A 22,522-nucleotide genomic window follows, 5' to 3' on the forward strand; every position below is an offset into this window, starting at 1 on the left:
AATCTAAAAATAAATGTGAACATTTTGTTTTTTTTAAGTCTCCTTAGGCGCTTTCACACCGCAGTACTTTTCCCACTTTAGTTCCCATATAGTTCCGAGTTCATGAGAACCTTTTTACCCCCTTGTCTGTCCCTGCTAGAGAGCAGGGACTTTCGTGGGGGAAAAAGGTTCCTATTTCAAAAAGTTTTGTGAAGTCGCCATTTTATTATCCTCGCATTAGCATTATTAGCATTAGCCCGGCGCACAAACGCAGAGAGACTAACTTATGGCAACACAAAAGAAAACATGGGAGCGGTGGAGATGAGGAGGTGTCGGCGTTCTGGCGATTTACTCGGAAGCCAGTAGAAGCCAGTCCCCAACTCCGGGGACTTCCGGCCGGGGACTTCGGGTGGCAGTATACGCCGTGAAGTTGTTTGCAGCCTGCCAGTAAACCCAAAGCAGAAGAAGAAGAAGAAGTGACGTCAGTGGCTTCATTTGCCTAATCCTTCCCCCAGGGACTTATTCCGGTGTGAACGCGATCTGTATGAGTTCTCATGAACTAAGTTCTGATGAACCTTTGTGGAAAAAGTACTGCGGTGTGAAAGCACCCCTTGACCTGTTGATATGCTGCTGATCTGATACTGTAACACAGAGGTGCCCAGTAAGTCGACCGCGGGGGCAATGCTGGTAGATCGCGAGTCATTCATTAAAAAAAAAAATCCAGCTCCGTTAAAATAGACAAAACAGGTTTTGATCCCTCCTCCCTTGGCCTCCCTGCCACTTAATTCAGGAGTTTACTTGATTGACAGAAAAAGCAACCTATCGCTTTCCAGTCTGAATGCAAAGCGATACAAAATCAGTCGAGTGCCGAGAAAACTCAAATTAAGTTAAAGAGACAAACAACAAAATGAGTGCGGGACCGAGCAAGAAGCTAAAGACATACCACTTCCACCCAGAATGGGAGGAAGAATATTTGTTTGTGATGTCACATTCAAAGGTTATTTGCCTTATTTGTAAAGCAAGCGTCGCTCTGCCAAAGAAAGGTAACGTGGAGAGGCATTATCGGAGTGTTCACAAGGCATATGACAGCGACTTCCCTCCAAGTAGCGAGTTGAGAAAGAGAAAGGTCATGTATTATTGCTACACAAACATTATCTCGCAGTCTTAGTGTCGCCAACTCATTTCTAATATGCAAAAAGACAAAAAAATGCGTTTCCAATCGAGACGAGATCTCTCTCTCTCTCTCTCTCTCTCCCGTCTGTGTGCGAGGGGGCGGGGCAGTTTACGCACACGCGGCTGCTACATGCAGCAACACACGGCGGGGATGGCGGAGAGAAGCGCTCCAAGGTGTGGTTAAATGCTACCCGTCTTGAGGTGGACAATGCTCCTTGCCAAGAGAGTTTAGCATGTAAGGGCGGTAACACGAGCAATTTGTCTAAACATTTAGCAAAAGTGCTCCACATCCAGACGGAGGAATGCACCGGGTTCCACTGTCTTTCTAGCAGCTCTGCAGCCCCATCCACGAGTAACGTTTCCACGTCAGGTGTTATGTATGCGAGCAGCAACACACGGAGTTAACCACATTATACAAACATGGGTTAATGATTAGAGGTAACAGAGTTATTTATTTTGTTAAAGTTTCAGCTATTCTGTTCACAGTTCTGTCATCAGATTATTTAATACGATTTGTTAAAACATTGTTGTTTCTTTTGATGTGAAATATTATTTATTTAATTTAAATAAAAAGCAATGTTAGTTTTGTTCACAATTTGTTAAGTTAATTTAATAATATATGTATTTTTGAATCAAGTATTCATCTTTATTGTCTTGTTAGTTTCCACATGCCTAAAACAACCTCAAGCTAAATCTAAAAGTTGATGGCTAAATAAGAGCCTTTGAGAAATTGTGCAAGGCATACAGTAATAGTCTGAACAGTCGATTAATCGTTTCATTAATCAATAGATTAATCGATTATCAAATGAGTCGTTTGTTGCAGCCCTATTGTAGTTATCCCATGTATAAATAAAACGTGTTATTCAGCAACCCTTGCAATTTGGGATTTTATTTTTGGTTGGTAGACCTCGGTGAGCTGGTCATTTCAAAAGTAGCTCACCAGCCAAAAAAGTGTGGGCACCCCTGCTGTAACACATCTGTACACACTTCCTTAAGCCTCTTCAAGTAGTTCAAGTCCTGAAAATAAAACATAGGACATTATCTGGTTTACCTTGATCAGTGGAGTCCTCCCAAAGAAGAATCCAAATAGATAGGCCATGATGTCATTGCAGATCACTATGGAGATTGGGACAATGAACCTGGAAACAGGAATTTAAACATTAGGAAGCAGGAAGAAAATCAATAAGTGGAAATCTGTTGAATTGGCTGGAAAATTGTGAAATTAACTCAATTTAAAAATATTACAAAAATATTTCTGTTGGAGCAGTTCAATAAAACAGAAAATGCTTTGTTTGTCCTGATTGAGTCACTTTCTGCTGCATTACTCATTAAAAAACCTGTATGTAGAGCACCAGAACACATGTGCAGCGAGTGTCAGAGGCACGTTCCTCTGGTCTGTCTGCGTGATGCTTACCAGATCTTTCCTTCAAACAGGTTCTGAATGACAAGGTGGGATTGAGTTACCACAATCAACAGGGTCACATGGGTCCAAGCAAACTGGAATGGCAAACACAAACAACAACAAGACAGTGTCACTGCACTGGAATGTGGCCAGGCCTGCTCAGAAGCCAGCTTGTGTCCAAAATAGTGGAAACATACAGAGAAACAGACAGACGGATGAGGTGAATGAAACGGGGGAAAGCAATCATATGAGAGTGAGAGAGGGGGGGGGGGGGGGGGGGGGCAGAGGATGGAAAAGCTTTTGTTGGACACATCCATAACAAGAATCTTGGGACACACAGGACTGAGAATTTAAGCCAAGAAAGGTCCTTTTTTCCCCATTAAATATTATAATACGATATAATAACCAGACTCCGAAGCTATTTGAATTTATAAAAATGTAGTCTTCATTTCCTTTCAGTTTAAAGTCTAAAGGGGGCAAATCACATACATATTATTATTGATAATAAATAATGAAATGCATATAAATAAAACTATTATAATAAATTGTTTAAAATAAATAAAATAATATTGCAATAAAATATAATTTTAAAATTAAAATTAAATAAAAGATAATATACAAAAAAAAGTATTAAAATTAAAGCCATTGCAGAAGTTCCACATTCATCCTGGATCAAATTATACATCGCAATACAGGCAGTTAACAGTGTAACACCAGTATGCTATGCTATGCTAGCACTGGCTGAAAAGTAGAGACTTCTAAAAAAGGCAACATCAAAGCACAGGATGAGTTGAAATTACATTCCTCAGAGGGTCATTACAGAGAGTAAGAAGCAGTGGAAGGGGATGATAGGAAAGTCAGCAGTGTAGTGGTGAGAGGATTGATAGGAGAGTTAAAGTGTAGTAACTTGGGTTACTTGACTGATACACACCATATAAAACTGCAGGCGGTAATGTTTCTTCACTAAACTCAGCACAAACATGCAGAAACCTGTGAAAGAGTAGACAACATGCTGTCAGTTTTTACGCCAAGTTGTAAAAAATTATACGGTAGATTATTATATGCATCACATTTACCAGATTGTCTACTATACACAGTATGGGGAGGTGTGTGTATGAAGCATGCCTGTGTTTTAACAATTCATTTTCTTTCTGACAAACATAAGAGTTTGACAATTGAGATGCTTTCTTGAGTTCTCCCTTTCCTGTAGTGTGTGATATAGGTTTGTGTGCATTGAAATGGTCTGCAAAAGCTGAACGTCATAGGCTAAGGGGCGGGACATCTCTAACCGGTTGACGATTCACAACAGAGCCGGCCAGCTAACCAATCAGAGCAGACTGACAGACTCTGGTTTCAGACAGAGGGTGAAAAGAGGTGCTGCAGCACAGGCAGTGTGAGAAAAATAAAGAGCTTTTTGAACATTAAAGCATGGAGACATGACAGTGTATGTAAATATGAACTAAAAAATGAAAATAATAGGGCCCCTTGAACACCAACGTAATACCCATTTGAAATTGTAATGGCGGTAAGCTCCTGTGTCAGGTTTGTTTAAAACCTAGGAATAAAATAAATAATAACGATGCTGTTAAGGGGGGCTGTTACTGAAAACAAATGTAGAAGATGCTTTGCAGAGTTTCTCAGAATGTCCCTGGGGCTGAAACCGCAGCTGACGTCTCGCTGGTGGAATGCAAGTCAGCAGCACTGAGGAGGAAGTGTGTTCACCCAGACTCTGACCCAACCACTGTGAACAATCAGTAAACAGAACCTCTTTTCATGATTCTTTTTTAACACTTAAAAACATATTATTTTCTTATATTATACCTATATATTATATTGGTTAGCTGGCCGGCTCTGTTATTATAACTGCTTTTTAGATGTCTAACCCCTTAGCCTATCACATACAATTTGTTGAGCACTAGCCAATAGAAGCACCAGTGTTGTGAAGTCGCGATGTTAAGCATGAGGAATAAATAGGAACACTTTTGAAAAGTGGGAATGAGTATTGGATATCATCTGGTTTATACTATGTTAAATTAAGAAAAGCAGAATCACGTTACTTTTATAGCCGCAAAAAAAGCTCTTCCTGTTATACAAAATGTGTCATAAAACAGCAAGTATTAAAAAAATAGATTTGAGATATTTTCAGGAACTTTAAGTGTGTTTCAATTGTGTGTTTTTGCCACCTTGTATCTTCTTAAATTGCGTTTTTATGGCACATCCGGCTGCAGTTTGCCAAAGCAATAAACCATCTTATCAGTAAAGAAAGACAGTTAATCATTTTGTGAACTCATCGTTTATACTGCATGTCTCCCTGAGGTCTCTTTATGCTCCATTTTCTCTGAGTAACTTTTATAACAACGTTTCTATACACGCGTGCCGTGCATGGTTAAATCTAATCCACCTGGAAAGATTAGAAGCAGCAGGGCCAAAGAGCGCGTGTTTGAGATACAGCGTTTTCTTGAAGGCAAGACCCACCTGCGAGGTATAGAGCGAAGGAGATGAAGCGGTGATAGCGAGACAGGAACTGCAGAGGCTCCTCCCTCTGCACCAGAGCCCCAAAGTAATCTGCCAGAGTTTCACCATAGAAGAAGTAGTTGACGCAAATCAGGAAGTACCTGACGATATAAAACAGAGGGAATTAGTATTTCTTGTAGCAATGTATTCCTCAGTATGGACAAAAGAGTGTGTGTGTGTGTGTGTGTGTGTGTGTGTGTGTGTGTCACTGCATGTCTAGCAGAGTTTCTGTACATTGACCTCCTTTGTGTGAGTGTCTGTGTTATGACATTGGCGATTCCAACATGGCAGTGATCTTTGCTCCCATGTGCACTGAGCGACGCCGACACACACACTCTCTAGGTGTGTATGCAAAGGTGACTTGTTCAGGAAAACCCTGGTACAGAAAAAGGAGCAAACCCCTCCACAGTGCAGTGGTGTGTAGATGTTGAATATTCACAGCAACGGCCTGCAGAGGAAGCTGGCCTGACTCAGCGCGTTACTAAAAAATAAATAATAATATCTGACTGCTACTGGCTTTTTCATTGTCCTCGCACATTACAACAAAGGCTAGGGATGAGAACTGACTCAACATTTAGCCCAGTGATTCAGAATAAGAATCGGTTGTATTGCCAAGTAGGTTTAAACATACAAGGCATTTCTTTGGGTGGGAAACAAATAAAATGGTACTATAACAAATAAAGACAATATTTACACAAAATATAAATACACCAAAAGCAAAGTACAGTAAAATAATGACACATTTGATCATTTACAATGGAGATCTGTGCAGATAAAAAAAAAAGAGGTAACCCTTTGTGTAAACTTTTGAGAGGGGTTCGTAAGATTCTCACTTAAAATGAACAAGATTTGCTCGCAATAACTGCATCAATGTAACGCATGTAGGGCTTAATATTGTTTCTTTGTCTTTTTTAAACTGTTGACGATTCGGTACTTGAGTTTCTACACAAAAATCACACATTGCAATACCTTAGTTTAAGGTTTAACAAACTTTTAAGAGCATAGTTCCTGTGGAAATACTGCAAGGGTAAACCATTGTCTATTCACAATACATCTACAGTACATCTGCTGTTCACCGGGAAATCAATTCTCCTTACCAGCTTAGTGTCCTGAACCAAGGCAGCTCATAGGAATGGTAAACTCTGTAGCCGATGGTGATGATTTCCTGGAAACACTTGATTTGGACAGTCATGACCTATATCAGATGATGGGAACAGAGAAGAACTGTGAGAAGCGTTCTGAGAAATAAACCAAGACATCTGACCCTAGGAATCCTATAATAGCTACAGTATCACCGTCACTTACAATTAATATAAGAGCGATGGGTCCCATATAGATGATGAGGAAAAAGCCAGAAATCATGGCTATAGACAGCACTCCTCGTATCCAGTAGTTCTTCCATCTGTGGAGAAGAGAAACAGGTTTTAGAATGACTTCATCCTCAAAATTCATTAATGCTTCATTTGTGTTTCGGTAAGTGAGATACTCAGATATATGATTCACTGTCTGGCTACATGTCTTTATTACTAGTCATAAAACAACAAGCATGAAGTTATAGATCATGATTAGCAGAGCCTTTTAATAAACACAGATGACCAGTCGTTTTATATCAGCTGACTACATTTGTCAAAGGCCATCGTGAAAGAAAACGATATACGTATGTTTGCAGGTTGTATAACTGTGTAAGATGACTAATATTTAGCCTTGAGTGATTAGCTAGTTTGGTTTCTTAAGAAGCCTTGAGAGTCTTCAACAATATTAGCAGCTCTCTGAAGCGGTACATTGAGACAAATGCTTCCCAAACGTTTTACGAGGAGGGAAATGCAATTAACATATATGTTGGACCTGAATGATATACATTATATTGACTATAATAAGGACTCCTTAAAGAGGCTTTATTATTCTTTTTGGGGTCTGTAACATAGTGACATCACTATGTAACACTTGCACTCATATTGGCTAGCGCTCCAACGCATTAAACATGATTGGCTAAGGGTTGGACATCTAAGCAGTTGACCAATCAGAGCAGACTGGGCTCTGGTTTCAGACAGAGGGTGAAAAGAGGTGCTGTAGCACAGGCAGTATGAGAAAAGTAAAGAGCTTTTTGAACATTAAAGCATGGAAACTAGGGCTGAACGATTAATCGATTTTAAATCGAAATTTGAAATGATGCGATTATCAAATTGCAAAGCCTGCGATTTTTTATTTATTAATCTTTTTTTTTTATTTAATTTTTTTTTTTCCTTCTTGTGTGTCAGTCATCCACACCAATCAGAAGTGCTGAGCTCCACATGTACCAGCCATTGTAAACCAATCAGAAGGGGCCCATAATAGAAGGTGATAGACAGATTGATCCAATCACCTGCCAAGTGCTTTTGAAAGTGCCTGCCCTTTCCAAATGGCTTCCAATGGAGCTTTAGATGCTTTGGTGAAACAAACCATCTGAGTCAGGTTAGTAATGCTCCATCACATGTTTTATCTATTACAGGGTGAATCTGAAGCTTGACTTTAAAGCAACCCAACGGAAGTTTCATGTAAGTTTAGTTTTTTCACTCGTAGCTCGGGCTGCGAGGGTGCTAGAGACGGGAGCACGTTGATACGACCTTCCTAGCCGGAGATATGGCCGCATTTTACAATAAACTTCCGTTGGGTCGCTAAAAAACAAATATCGCAAATCAAATCGCAATATCTGTCAGAAAAATCACAATTAGATTATTTCCCCAAATCGTGCAGCCCTAATGGAGACATGTCACAGTAGACAAAAGATACAAATATGAACCTGAAAATGAGCATAATAAGGCCCCTTTAAGGTTGTTACAATTCATCTTCAGATGGGCATGAACGTGTGTACCAAATGACATGAGAAAATATATATATATATATATATATATATATATATAAAAATAAAACAAAAATGCATTCACCAGAAGTAAAAAGCTAACGTTATAGGCAATAAATGAACTACATCACGGTCACATGACCTCCCCTAAGCTAAAGGCTGATTCGTTTGGTGTGAGGATGTTTAATTGTCTCGCATATTTGCTTGTTAGCAACCGCTGTTTTTATGACACAGAATCTTCGTACATTTGAGAGAGTGGCATCTACTGCTTATTTTATGTCTTAGAAAAAAAACGTGAAAAAATCTCAAGCTTTTGTAAACAGACCTTATTTCAGGCATCTAACCAAAAACACATTCCAATAAAATGCCAACTAGTTTGAGTTTGATCACTTATTCCTGTACCACCCTCTTTTGGCGACACATGAAGAGGACCTGAGCAGAACCAGGCAGCGAAGTAAGCAACACGAGTGCAGAATAGTCAGGTTCGATGGGGCTTGGATACGCTCTGAAACCTTTCTTTTTAGCGCTTCTGGTATAATATGTTACGAACCATAATATTTAATGGTTATTAACCTTCTGGATCTAAACAGCACATCATTACATTACATGTTACTTGTTAGACGCTTTTATCCAAAGCGACTTACATACTTAATACTGTGGACAATCCCCACAGGAGCAATTTGGGGTCTTGCCCAGGGACACAACGACATGCTGACTGCAGTGGGACTCGAACTTGCTATCCCATGATTCGACGTCCAGCACACTAACCACTGAGCCACAGCCCGCCACACTTGCAGTAGTAGGCCAACTACCTGTGCCGTCACATAAGCATTGGCAAAAATGTGGAATGCGGCCTCATTCCTCTGGAGTTATTTTCAAAACATGTCATGCAGTGCGTGTTGCTGTGAGGCAAACTGCTGCACTGCCTGAGAGCAGAAAACAAAAGAGAGGAAACAGCTACACGCGGCACAGCAGCCCAGCAGGGCAGAGAGCCTGGTGCCTCTGTATGAATGGAGAAGAAAAACAGCTGCATCATGAAAAGAGAAAAAAAAAGGGCTGCTGCTTCCACCCAGCGCTGTGAGCTCACACTGTCTCATCATCACACCATCACTCTCTGGGAACGCTCCCTCCCTGCCTCCTCTCTTCACCTTCATGTCCATCTATTCATCCTTCTTTGCTGTGTCATTTCACCTGCTCCATTCATCTTCCCCATCATCTCTTCATCCCATTTCTTCCCCCCTGCAGTCTGCTCCCCCCCCCATGTCTCTCTGCAGCACAGAGGCTCCTATGACACTCAGGATTAGTGCTTCCCCTCCTCCTAATGAGCCTTTAAGCTCTGTGACCTGGCCGTCGCTCGTTGGTCACCCTCTCCACCTATTATCTGTATATCAAACAGGACCTCGGTGTGCAAGGTGCTGCTGAACTGATGCAGATTGCCAAGTGTGACAGTCCTGAACTTGCAAGACATCTTTTCACAGTATAAGAATGTATACTGTGAAATAATAGTTATTTTAATAATTGTTCGTTTCAATCTCCAGCATAAGCATTTCCTAGAATGTATTGTTTTGCTTTTTTTATACGGTTCTTTACGGTGGCCGACAGGTGGAAATGCGCTACAACAGCCATAAACACTTCCATTAGGAAAATAACGATGCAAATATAAAAACACAAATGGCGCATTTCCACTACAGGGCCTCGCTCGGCCTGGCTAGGACTGGCTCACTTTATGCTGCGTTTCCATCACAGTTTAGTAGCTGGGGCAGTAACTATAGTAACGCAGTGTAGGCGGAGTCGTGACGTCATCTTCAATGAGAACCACAGAAAAACAACATCAACCGTTAGCTGTTAGCTGTTAGCACTCAAGCTCACAGCTCCTCATATCTGTTCAGAAACTCGACAAAAGTTAAACAAGTACAAACCACAGACTGTCTGTGTCATGGAGAATACAGTCGCTGGTTTATTTCTGTCTGTAGGCCGTTGTTGTGAGTGTGGACGGTCGGAGCATATACTGCGTTAGCTTAGCCAATCTCCATTCAGAAAACAAGCATTTTAAAAAGGGTTTTTCGCCTGCCGTCTGTCTGCAGACTTGTCAAAGCATTAATTCATGGTTTTTACTAACCGGTATCAGTATGTTGTTACTTCTATTACCTAATACCTTCCATTGAACTGATTTAGTACCAACCACAACTAGGGATGCTCCGATCGATCGGTCACCGATCGAGATCGGTGACCGATACTCACTCTCTCTACCAATCGATCGGTGCTCTCTAAACATGCCGATCGCGAGAGCCGATCGCAATGACGTAAAATACATGACACTTTTCTCTGTGTGCGGCAAAACAAGCTCGCCAAAATGGCTTCACCGGTCTGGCATTATTTTAAGGTGTCCGAAAAAGACAGTAAAATAGCGGTATGCAACGTGAAGCAGAAATCCTGCAGCTCCGCCCGCCGGACCGGTAAGCGGAGCAACACACAAGAGTTAGACCTAACACACTTAGCTATTTTATCTACCTCTGGAACTAGCTAAACTAGTCATTATAAATATATTTATTCTTCACTGTCGGGTCACTCATTACTGGATCAGTGAGCTGCATGAGATACTGAGAGGCTGTCAGGAGAGAGAGAGAGAGGGAGAGAGAGAGGGAGAGAGGAAAAGAGAGCGCTTCCGCTCATTTCTCCCGTGTTTTTATCCAAAGTTAATGTAAACTTGAATAATGTACGTCATTTGAATGTAATAATTAAGTTGATTGTTGTTTGTGGAAGCTCCAGTGAATGAGCCCCATTAACTGAGTTTTAAACATCACTTTAAATGGAAGATTTAAAGTGATGTTTAAATCTTCCATTTAGGCCCCGCCCACTCGATCGGATCGGCCATCGGTATCGGCCGATACTGATTCCGGCCCCGAAATTGGCAATCGGAGCATCCCTAACCACAACACTTGACAGAACAGGTTGTAAAATGTCCTTGCAACTGCATTTCCTTCCCTGCATTATTACTACGAGCATGTTCATACATCTCTGAAGGAATCTACTCCAATTAACCTACATGCACAGGTGAGAGATGATCAATCACTCAGGGTCATTTCATGAAAGGTGGAGGGAAAACTGTGTGACAGCAATAATATAGCTGTTGTACAACTTAACCTGACCTCAGTCTTAATTGGTTCGAGGTATATCCAATCAGTAAGACATAGGAAACATTTTAGAACTGGATTTGCATTTTTGTTGACCTACTTGTAATCTAAGAAATCTGAGATAAATAATTGATTAAGTAAGTCGAATTGAAAGACTTGATTTGCTATTCCAATAAAGAATGATCCTTAATATAAACATTAACCCTGATTTATTTTGGGCTCCCATGATGAGTTACCGTTGATGTGTTTTACTGGCTCGTTACAATCGGGAAAAGCCCATTAAGCTAAATGTGTCTCAGAAAACATAGACATGGACTAGTAAGGCTAACTGTTAATCATAGGTCCCCATCCATGATGCATATGAGGATAAAACAACTGCTGGCCTCCGTCTCTTGTGATTAACAGTGTATGAGCAGTGTGTACCTGGGCGGCAGGCCCTCCAGAGCTTTGTTCAGGTATTGTGGAGTGTTATCTGTGTCCGCTGTGGAGAGAGGGACATCTGGAGTGTCTGCTTTGGAGTCACCGTCACATTCTCCGTCTGTGCCCAGCCTGTCGTCCAGATCTGCCTCCTGACGGGACACACAGATATTCAAAACACTAAGGTTAGAAAACAGAGATAACAAAGTTGAGCAGTGTACACAAAGTGATCACAGAAAAGGTGAAGGATACAGTATTGTCCTATCGAGTGATGTACACTGAGAGCACTTTGGAGATGCAAATGACAAGTAAATGTTGAGCTAGTCAAATGATTCTTCAATGGCAGGGCTCAAATGCTGTTTAGCATTTCCTCTTTCTTCTAAGACGTGTGCTCAAACAGATGAAACCGTGGAGATTACACATTTCCTTTTGCATATTTTACCAGATACAAGTCTTATTGGTATTTAAAAAAAACGTCAGCTATAACAATGAGATTCATCAATCAGGAAACAGACATTGAGCAGTTTTCTTACTGCTACTACGAAGTCAAAGATATGCCATATCTTTTAGATTCATATATAAGCACTTTGGTTTTGGAAAGTGATGAAAAACAAGTACTGTTTTCAGAATTCTGGCAACGACTCGGTAGCAAGTATTGGTTCTCGTGACATCCCTAGATTGGTAAGTAGAGTGTAGAGTTTTGTTCGTGAGTAGTACCAGTACATCACGTAACATTGCCTCTTCTGCCCAAAAGAGGCTAATTTGAAAAACCAAGTGAAATCCTTCTGAGGTGGGAGATTAAGTTCCCTCACGCACTTGAGAGGTCTCGCTGATGCTCCTGGACATGTTTCCCCTTTCATGGTAACTTCCACTAAAGCAATGCTAAATACGGTCAGTGGGAGCATCAGGCTTAAATCAGAGAGCTGTTCCTTTTGAAATAAGGTCTCTGATCCTGGACAGATGTTGCAATTAGCAGGGAAAGCGCTTAAAGTGGGAGCAGTTTGGGGTCACTTGAGTTGGTGTTGGAGCTTAGGAGAGAAGATGTGTAATTGAAGATTTTGACTAAAATCGAACTGTGTAAAAAAAGTCTAGATATAAAAGCGCATTGAAGCTATAAAACCTATACATTTTCTTTCCTCAGTCGCAAAATGATAAGCTTACTAATCTAACAAACTTGTGATTAGTGCAGAAAGAATTGATAAGTATGACAGCTGCTTTAATTGTTTAAGTCATATATTGGCTCTTGGTCGAAAAAAATAACAATTTGATGACTTCAACATTGGCTGAGGGGCTTTTTTCAAACATTCTGTGGGCTCGATAATGCTTACTTTCTACATTCAATTTAACTTTAGGAAAAATGCAAAGACCATAAAAGGTAGACATTGACCACAGTTCAGATTGAAGGGACATGTATGTGTATTTATTTATCTTTCATTCCAAAAGTAAGAAAAATATCTTGACTGCTTAAACCACCGTAAATAATTATTATCAGTAAACCCCTTAAATAATAAATAATACTTAAAAGTATACAGTAATATTATAGTATTGGTATATTTCTCAACATGGTTTTATCGATAGTTTGCAATTAATTGGAATGTTATTGAAATCGCAATATGGAAATATGAAAAAGCAATAGCCAAATCGCAGTTAGCCCAATATATGGTAGAGGCAAAATATGTAAAAATATTTGAAAGAAGTATTGTGTAACTTTGCTTGGTACAGATCCTTAAACAAAATCTTTGCATGATATTTTTTTTATATTTCTAAATGATTATGTGAATAATGTTTCAAAAATGGTTATTCCCTCCAATATCGCAAATTGTATCAACATTTTAATATTAGTGAATTATGTATTTATTTTCAAATTGTGCAGCCCCAGCAAACATTGTATTTTCTTGCATCATGAAAGCGGCTCAGCCAGCACATTACTTAATATGCAAAAATGTGTTCCATGCAGTGCACATGCAGTATTATGGCCTAATCTGGGGAATGTACTAACGCTTATTCATTAAACTGTCAAACACTGATAATCTTGGTAAGTAAGTATGCTAACTTAGAGTAAATACCTCACAGTCAAACACCTCAAACAGTGCTCCAAATATGTGTGCTAACAATCTAAGTTATGCTATGGGGTCGACCAAGTCCATGGCCTGAGTATCTGTAAAATCACCAGTATATGGCGGGGGGAAAAAGGAAAACACTGCCAACAGAGAATGACATTAAACCTGAAGGAGGCAGGTTGAAAAAATTCCCTTTTACTGTGGATGTTTTTCTACCCTCTGAGTGTTACTGTCCTTGCAGCCGGTTAACCTCCACTAGCATCTTTTTTCCTAATCCTCCTCCTGGCTATTAATGTCTTCTCTACAGATAGGCAGGAGGGAGAGAGGACGGGAAGAGACAAGAGGACAGGTGACAAGAGACCAGCAGCTCAAAACCACATCCACACTGAGGTCGAGTTAATCTAAGGCCTGAAGCAACGCAAAACTTGCAGGGTTGCTTCTGATCTGACAACACCTACTGAGGACAGTCAAATCACAAAAACAGTGGTTATATTTGGACACAACCTAGAGCTGAAGCAATTCTTCAGTTAAAGAATTTGTTGAATACTAAAACAAATGCTAGATTTGTTTTTTGAGCAACACACCAATTAATAATCAATGGTTCAAATTCATTTGCTAGTATTTGTTTGGTCTTCTGTGACTGGACACTTTTTTTTTTTTTTTTTTTTTTTAAATCAACCTGTGGGTTAAACTGATGATTTTTCCGAGTCATTTGCAGTCCTACTTCTTTTCACTAGGGCTGTGCATCTTAACTGGTCTCAGGATTCGATTAAGATTATTATGTAAACAATTCAATCTCAAAATGCGTTGCTTCCTCAATTTTCTATATTCACATGGCAACTTTTTCATAGATGAACACAAGCAGTCAAATAATTATGAACTCCCTTTTTTATTATTTAGAAAGTGCATCAGAAATCAATAACATAAATGTCTTAATATTAAATTGTAAACCAAAATTAAAAAAATAGTATACGTCTAGCCTCCCTATATCTGAGTGTGAAATTGTTCCATCCTCGAAAACATAACTAATAGCTGAAGGTTTTAGGAACTGTCTTCGGGCTCAAAAAAAGGACACTGAATGTGGCAAACATCACAAACATCACATTGTTTGAACACAGCAGACAACAGGAGTATTTACAACCGCCAGTAGAAACAGAAATACTGTATGTGGGTGCACACTTAAATTGATCTGTTTTACTGTTACATAAATCCCATTAATTTATGAGATTAAGTTAGCCTCATATCTCATCAATCAAAGATCAATAGTGTTTTTGTTTTGTTAGATGAATTACTTAAAATATTTATAATTTGAAATAAAAAATAATCTACATAAATCTAAGCGACACTGACTGATTCAGTGTGACGTTGCTACCAGGAAGTTATTTTTGAACAATAGAACTTTATTGTACATAAAGAAGTCGGGACATCGCAGGTTATTGGGATTAAGTCCTTAATATAATAATTATAAAGAGATCTCAAAATATAGCAACCAAATGTTGCTATGCCTGATGACACACAAGAAGAAAAATATATCTAGTCTTTTTTGTTTATTTCACAAAGCTTGAGATTACATACACTAAATTAGGTTATAATGACGCAGACTCCTCTACTGTCATTTCTAACAAGGGCTTTGCAGAATGAAGCTGTGTCCAGCAGAGCGGTTAACTGCCTGCTGCCCCTGCTGCTGCTGGGGGGGGGGGGGCTTCAGGGACGGACAGCCCACCAGCAGACAGCCCACCAAGGTCAACTGTCATGTGGAGTCTTGAGCAGCCGCTAACTGTCCCCCTGCAACGATAGGACCATGAAGGGAGAGCAGCAGTGTGAAGCACATCGGGTCATAAGGGAATCAAAAACCCATTCTGTGTGAGTGTCAGTGTGAGTGTGAGTGTGTGTGATTTTATTTGTGCTCATGAAAGTAAATATTGGCCTTTGAGACAGCACACAAGGAGGGTGTGAATTTACATATTTAATACATGACTTTGTCCAATACTCCATTCTGGTTATTTCTGATGAACAGGCCAGTGCTATGAATAAGAGTCTAAAACTCTTATCAAAGACTTTGGAGGAGGAAATCAATCATATCAATCTTCAGAAAGGAGTCACATGTTTAACAATGTCAGCTGTGGCAAAAATGATTTTGTGATAAGTGTAATATTTTAAATGTTTCCCAAACATAAAATAAATTGCCCCCCTGTGGGACGGATAAAGGTATTCTGCACAAATGCTGTCACTTAAATCAGATACTACCGCTAGTACACTAAGATTCTGAACACTACATTTCAACTGGGTTGTGAAATTGCACATGGCTGCTGTGCAATAAAAGGACATTATAATCACCGCTGTTTAATAAAAAGCGAGCAACATTATCGCTTTCAGTACAAAATCCTTACAAACTGCCCAAATAACCCAATAAAATGGGTTAATAAAGGCCACGTCATGTTTAACAGTATAGTGCTGTATTCATAATACGATGGCGTTCACTGAGGGGAAAGTGTCCAGTGTTCCACACTCAACGAATGGATGACTACACCATCCTGGTACTCATAGTACTCAGTGCTCATTGTGAACGCACTTATGCATCTGAAATAGCACAGACATACACCAATTAAGAAACAGTAATAGACTTCATTTGGAATCGCCAAGGGAGTTTATATGGCGACCCATTTTATGAATAATCTTTTTTGCCTGCTGTACATTATTCCTGTGTGTGTGGGATTTTCAAACCAATCCAGGTAGACGCCAAACACTCGGCCTTCTTTAGAGACCACGTATATAAAGTGCACCACATTTAAACATGATCTGCATTGGTGCTTGCTGCAGGGTGTGTGACACAACAAAGTGATCCTTTAACCTCGAAAAAACAAGTCAGAGGGTTGACTCATCCCTGCCAGCCCTGGACTGAAAGGCTGTTTCTTATTAACTCCTCAACTTAGCTTTGCTATTTCTTGACTCTGAGCCAGCAAATCTGTTATGTTTTAGAGCAGGGGTGCCCAACCTTTTTTGAACCGAGAGCTACTTTTAAAGTTGCCAGACTGCCGAGATCTACCAGTCCAAATAGAGAGGCGTAGCTAGGGTTGGGTACCGAGAACCGGTTCCGGTTGGGTACGGAGAACCGGTTCCGGTTCGGAACCGATTCCAACATTTCGATTCCAACGGCATAATTTAGACATGTGAATTTCGGCTCCGCTTTTCGATGCCTGAGGAAATGTTTCTCGCCGCTCTCCGTAGCCTACTGTATGACTGCGAAGGGGCGGGAAATGTAGCGTTGTACCTACACTTCCTACAGCGTAACCTGAGACCAGGGCCGGCCCGTCGCACTGGCGTTACAGATGTTCGCCTAGGGCGCCAGATCTGTGGAGGCGCTGCGCTGACAGCTCTGGGAGGAAAAAAAAAAGTTTTGACCGTTGGGGCTCATCCTAATTTTCGGCCTTGATGCAACAACATTCATAATTAAGTAAATGTAACACCCTTTTCATCCCGGTTACACTTTTCATTTGACCTGTACGATGGGCGCTGTAAGTGATGAAAATGGGGGATGTTGGCTTATCTGGCGCCCGCAGCTCACAGCCAAAGTGTGAGTGAGTGTGGGAGCGAGCGAGGGAGAAAGGGACCGGTACGCGCTGTTGTTATTAGCATCTGGTGCTAGCTGCTCTAACGGAAGAAGAAGATGTTTCTACAATGATGTGGAGGGAGAGTCCTCTCCAGTCAGACTGAGGCTGATAACTACAGCTCAGTGAGTTAAAGGACTCTGAGTGTTTAGATAGTTCACTTTAGTCTAAGTTATCTCAGTGGGTCTCAAACGGTTTGATCACAATTTATGTAAACACATATTTCCAAGGCACTCCTTTATAATTATTGGGATAAAACAGGTTTGAAATCATTCCCATGTATACTATAGGACAGTAAACCAGACATATATTTTTAAACTGGAGAGATAAAAAAATATGCATAAATAAAATAGTAAAATAAATAAGATATGAATGAACAACAAAAATAAAATACGTTACATGTATTTGTTATTGGCTATGGTAGGTTATTGGTTATGTTCACATACTTATTTAATTATTAAAATGTAAACCGATCTTTTTCATATGGGTGTTTAGAGTTGTACTAGTAGTCTCTCGTAATTCTGCTTAAAGTGCACCAGATTGAAGCATTTTGCTTTAAAGCCTGAGAAGGCAGAAAGCAGATATGCTTGTTTTTCTCAAGAACTGTTTTTAAATGGGGGGGGGGGGGGGGGGGTTCCTTTAAAAGTTGGACTGTTGCACTGTTGTAGCTTCAGTGGTTCTCAGGTTACAGTTACATAGTAGTGAATATAAACAGACTGATTAATGTGAATATTATGGTAAACTAGGTGGAACTGTGTACAAGTTTCTCAAATAAATGTAATTTTTTTGGTGGAAGAAGCATGTATCATTTTTTTTACCCTGCCCCTCAAAGAATCGGAATTGAAAAGTAGAATCGGAATCGTGGAAATTCAAACGATACCCAACTCTAGGCGTAGCCATTACTGACAGCCTACTACCAGATAAATACACACTTCTACTTGTATAAAACTGACCTTTGTACGATGAATACTCCATAAAATACTGCAGATCCTTTATCTTACCTCTTTCTAATCTACACACATACAAGTATTTAACTGAAGTTACACAACAGTGTTGTTGATACAGAGTTGGAGTTTATTCACACGTCACTACAGTGGGTAATGTTTTTAAGAAACATTGAACAGTGCTGCCACATATGACACAGGAAAAAATAAAAGACTCTGAACCCTTTCTTTGCCATTATATAAAAATAGTGTTGCTACAAAAGTATAAATGAGGCTTACTAATAAGACAACTCAGATCTGAAGCTACACAGGAATCTGCTGCCAACGTGCAATAAAAAAGACAACATTAATAGAATCAAACTCTTTTTTTGTTGCATTTTAGTAGAGTATACAAATGAATGCCTTTAAAAAATAGGATGCAAGCAACACTAGTTTCTTAACCTGAATTGGTAATAGATAGTGGTGCACGATAATTATCGGTCCGATATTAGGAATTATGACGTCATCCCGATAAAAGTATTAATAGCCCCGATAATATACAATATATTTTTTGGGTACAAAAAAAGAAAAACATACTGCGGTGTGGGTGGATTGGGATGAGGGGTGCTTGTTTTTCACTCGGCTCCTCCCGTTTTGCCAGTACTGTGGTATTAGTGGTTTAGGAAGAGGGGAGTTTTTCACAAATCCAGCGCTCCCTAACTAACTGCCTGGTTGTGACGTAAATGGTGTGCGGCCGTGAAGCCAGGACAGTAAACAAACATGTCGCCGGTAGTATGGGACTATTTCAAAGTTTCAGAGTTAGATAGTTCACTTGTTATTTGTATTAACAAATGCAATGCAGAAGTTCCACGAGGAGGGAAAAAGGCAACGAGCTATAATACTTCCAACCTGATTAGTCACCTGAAACATCGCCATCGCTACGATGCTGTGTTAAAAGCGTACAGAGACGCCTGCGCTGCTAAACTAGCGGCGAATCCAAAGCCAGCTGCAAAGGCACCGGGGCTTTTACCTATCGACGAGGCTTTTGAAAAAGGCAAGAAGTTTATTTGGGAAAATAAATATGGTCACTTTGAAGAGTCAAAACTGTTCTTGAATTTAAACAGAACAGATTAATGTTTGCATTCTTATACCATTTTGTACAATAATTATAATTAATAAGTTCAAACAAACTACAACTTACAGCTGATTAATAACGGTATCCAACTTGAGTTTTTATTATATCAAAAACCTGTTGAAATGCTAGTTATTTTTACTGTCCCCAAAAAGCGGGCCGCTCCTAAATTACCCTTCTTCGATAAAGCTACGCTCGCATTGCAGATGAGACGGATGGACTTTGAATTGGAATAGATACAAAAATAATAATAATCATCCTCCCACTCGGAGTGAAAATTATATATTTTGGGCTTTTTTGCTTCTGCCATAATTGCGGTCTTGTGTGTGTGCGGACTGTCACTCCTGTTGACACGGACAACGTCAGCGAAATAGTGCCCACTGCCCACCAGCCACGCCCCGACACATGGGGTCACGCCGGCCAATCACAAAGCTTTGATGCGTTCAAGTGCATTATTCTGGCACAGGAACATTATGTTACAGGACATTAACAATAAAACAGAATATTGTTGTTCTATTTTTAGACACATCTTGCGATCGACTGGGAATCTCCCCGCGATCGCAATCGACTGGTTGGGCACCCCTGTTTTAGAGGAAGGGGGAGATATAAAAGCAAACAGGATTGTCAACACTTTGGAACCGGATATCAGTGTTGCCCAACATTGCCTTGTTGTTGGAACACACCTACTCCTTCTCTGGTCTGAATCATAGTAGAAAAATGTGTTTAGTTGCATCAATGTATGCAGTTAAATTAGGCTCACACCATTTGCTTACACACCGTCACATGGACTCACAACAAGTAGCTAATTAACTAGGCTGACGAATGGTAACTTCTCATCCTGCCAGGTCAGAGATGTTGGCAGCAGGATGTCAACACCAGCCAGACTCTTGCCTGGTGCTCTTTCATACAGTAATAGACCGTTCTGATTTTAATACCGTTAACTTATCACTCTGGCCTGTATTCATTTTGGTTTACTTGGCTTTATAAACAAAAGGAACTGTTGGCTTTTTACCCATAAACTCTTGCTGTGCTGATTTAAAAAAATGATTGAACTTTTTCACTGCAAATAGACATTTGATTGTTTTTAAAAGCCTTACACACTTTTTTTAACAATGTATGTTATTGTAATAATGTTCTCACCTGTCAATAAAACAAGTAGAGTTCATGCCAGACTGAATACACCTTTTAAAAAAGGGACCAGGACCCCCCCAAAATAATCAAACACTACAAAGATTAAAAAGGAGCTCACACAGGAAATCTAGATTTCAAAGCATTAACCTGTTAAGCCCTGAGCCTGTTTTTCAGGTCTGAGGCTGGAAATGACATTCCCAGAACAAATGACTATATCTTCACTTCTAAAAAGGGGTAAATTAATCATCTTTTTTCTCAAAGCAATGATAAACCTGTGAGTTGGATGTAAAAAAGTCAGAATCAATATAGATTTTTTTTTTACTTTAAAGTAAATTGATTGAACATAGTAAAAAAAATTAAATTATAGTTTCCGTCCAAAAAAAAACATTACTTACACCACCCTTGAATGATGGGATGGTAGACTAAAAGCTTTAGGAATCCAAACTACAACATATAATAAGGACCCTGTATCAAGATTGATGCAAAACAAGTGAACCTTTTTAGAGAGGTTTAGAAAAAAAAAAACCACCTCTGGGGTCATTTGGGTGTATTTGCCGTTTCTCTGGAACCCATTGGTCGATTTTGGTGATTGACACCTCTTTTGAACTGTTAGAGCCAATAGAATCGAGAGGGAATCCACCTTCACGTTACCATTGAGGAGTGAGAGTGATGCGCACGCAGCTTGCCCAAACCGAAAGCTATGTTACGCTCTGAAAACGGAAAAACTAGGTTATAGCCATAAATATGATGATGGATTATTGACAGTAATCATTTCAAAGGGACACAGACACATTGGATTAACCTTCAGCTGCGTTTTTATCGTTGCAATGCCATTGAACACAAACTTTTGATCAGAAAAACAGCAAAGGTAAGTAGGGATGCACGATATTGGTTTTTTGAAACCGATACCGATAACTTCCTGCTTCTCAAGACCGATAATAATATAATATATATATATATATATATATATATATTAAATGTACCTGTAGTTTTTCCACACCTGGTGGTAAAAAAAAGACTAGTAGTGAGAAAATGACATGAGCATTACTACTATGAACAAAACTAGCCCTGGGGTCGTCTCTGGCAAACTTCTTGCCTTTTTCAAAAGCCTCGTCGATAGGTAAAAGCCCCGGTGCCTTTGCAGCTGGCTTTGGATTCGCCGCTAGTTTAGCAGCGCAGGCGTCTTCGTACGCTTTTAACACACCATCGTAGCGATGGCGATGTTTCAGGTAACTAATCAGGTTGGAAGTATTATAGCTCGTTGCCTTTTCCCTCCTCGTGGAACTTCTGCATTGCATTTGTTAATACAAATAGCAAGCGAACTATCTAACTCTGAAGCTTTGAAATAGTCCCATACTACCGACGACATGTTTGTTTACTGTCCTGGCTTCACGGCCGCACACCATTTACGTCACAGCCAGGCATGAGTTAGGGAGCGCTGGATTTGTGAAAAACTCCCCTCTTCCTAAACCACTAATACCACAGTACTGGCAAAACGGGAGGAGCCGAAGGAAAAACGAGCGCCCCTCATACCAATCCACCCACACCGCAGTATTTTTTTCTTACCCAAAAAAGATATTGTATATTATCGGGGCTATTAATACTTTTATCGGGTTTATCGGGATGACGTCATAATTCCTAATATCGGACCGATAATTATCGGGCACCACTAAAGGTAAGACATATTTGCCATTTTGGCTCCGTAAAGCTACGTGGTGTGTTGTCTGGGTTTGCCTTCGCTGCCCTGAGTTTTGGTCGCACAGTGACGATACTTATACCGCAAGAATCTGATATCTTGTTTTTGCAGATCCGATAAGTAATAAAGTATTTATACCGTGAGTTCTGTGTTAAGTGCGTTCGAATATTTTCGCTCAGGGCTAATTCAGAGGCTCGGCGTTAGAGTTGTGTTTTCTTTCGGTTAAAAATTGTTCATATCATCAGTTAGCTGAGTTTCTTCCGTTCAGTGGGTATGACACATTAATAGGTTGTTAAATGTTAGAAAGCCCTCAGATGCTGTATCTTGCAGATGTTGTGTTTTTGCCCCCGTGGGGCTCAATTAAGACATGAAAGAAACTATTATTTACCACTTCGCTCTAATGCATTATTTTCGCGGGAAAGTGTACGGGCCCATAATTTTACTGGAAGTTACGTTAGCGCCCACATGCTATACTTTTCTAGAAAAACCCCTATTTATATTATTCACAATAATC

The 22,522-nt window shown here is 40.0% G+C and overlaps 1 protein-coding gene across 1 annotated transcript in view; it reads right to left on the reverse strand.

The window, feature by feature from the left end:
* The window catches only part of cds1 (CDP-diacylglycerol synthase (phosphatidate cytidylyltransferase) 1), a 50,249-nt gene that overhangs the window by 11,881 nt on the left and 15,846 nt on the right, over positions 1–22,522 (reverse strand). The window contains exons 2-8 of the mRNA XM_034216727.1: positions 11,465–11,610; positions 6,374–6,470; positions 6,166–6,263; positions 5,030–5,169; positions 3,486–3,544; positions 2,567–2,649; positions 2,204–2,291 (exon numbers count right to left, since the gene is read on the reverse strand). Of these exons, the coding sequence (XP_034072618.1) occupies positions 2,204–2,291; positions 2,567–2,649; positions 3,486–3,544; positions 5,030–5,169; positions 6,166–6,263; positions 6,374–6,470; positions 11,465–11,610 (711 nt within the window). The remainder of the gene's footprint in view (positions 1–2,203; positions 2,292–2,566; positions 2,650–3,485; positions 3,545–5,029; positions 5,170–6,165; positions 6,264–6,373; positions 6,471–11,464; positions 11,611–22,522) is intronic.

The sequence above is a fragment of the Gymnodraco acuticeps genome, unplaced genomic scaffold, assembly GCF_902827175.1.
Source record: "Gymnodraco acuticeps unplaced genomic scaffold, fGymAcu1.1, whole genome shotgun sequence".
NCBI classification, from domain to species: domain Eukaryota; kingdom Metazoa; phylum Chordata; class Actinopteri; order Perciformes; family Bathydraconidae; genus Gymnodraco; species Gymnodraco acuticeps.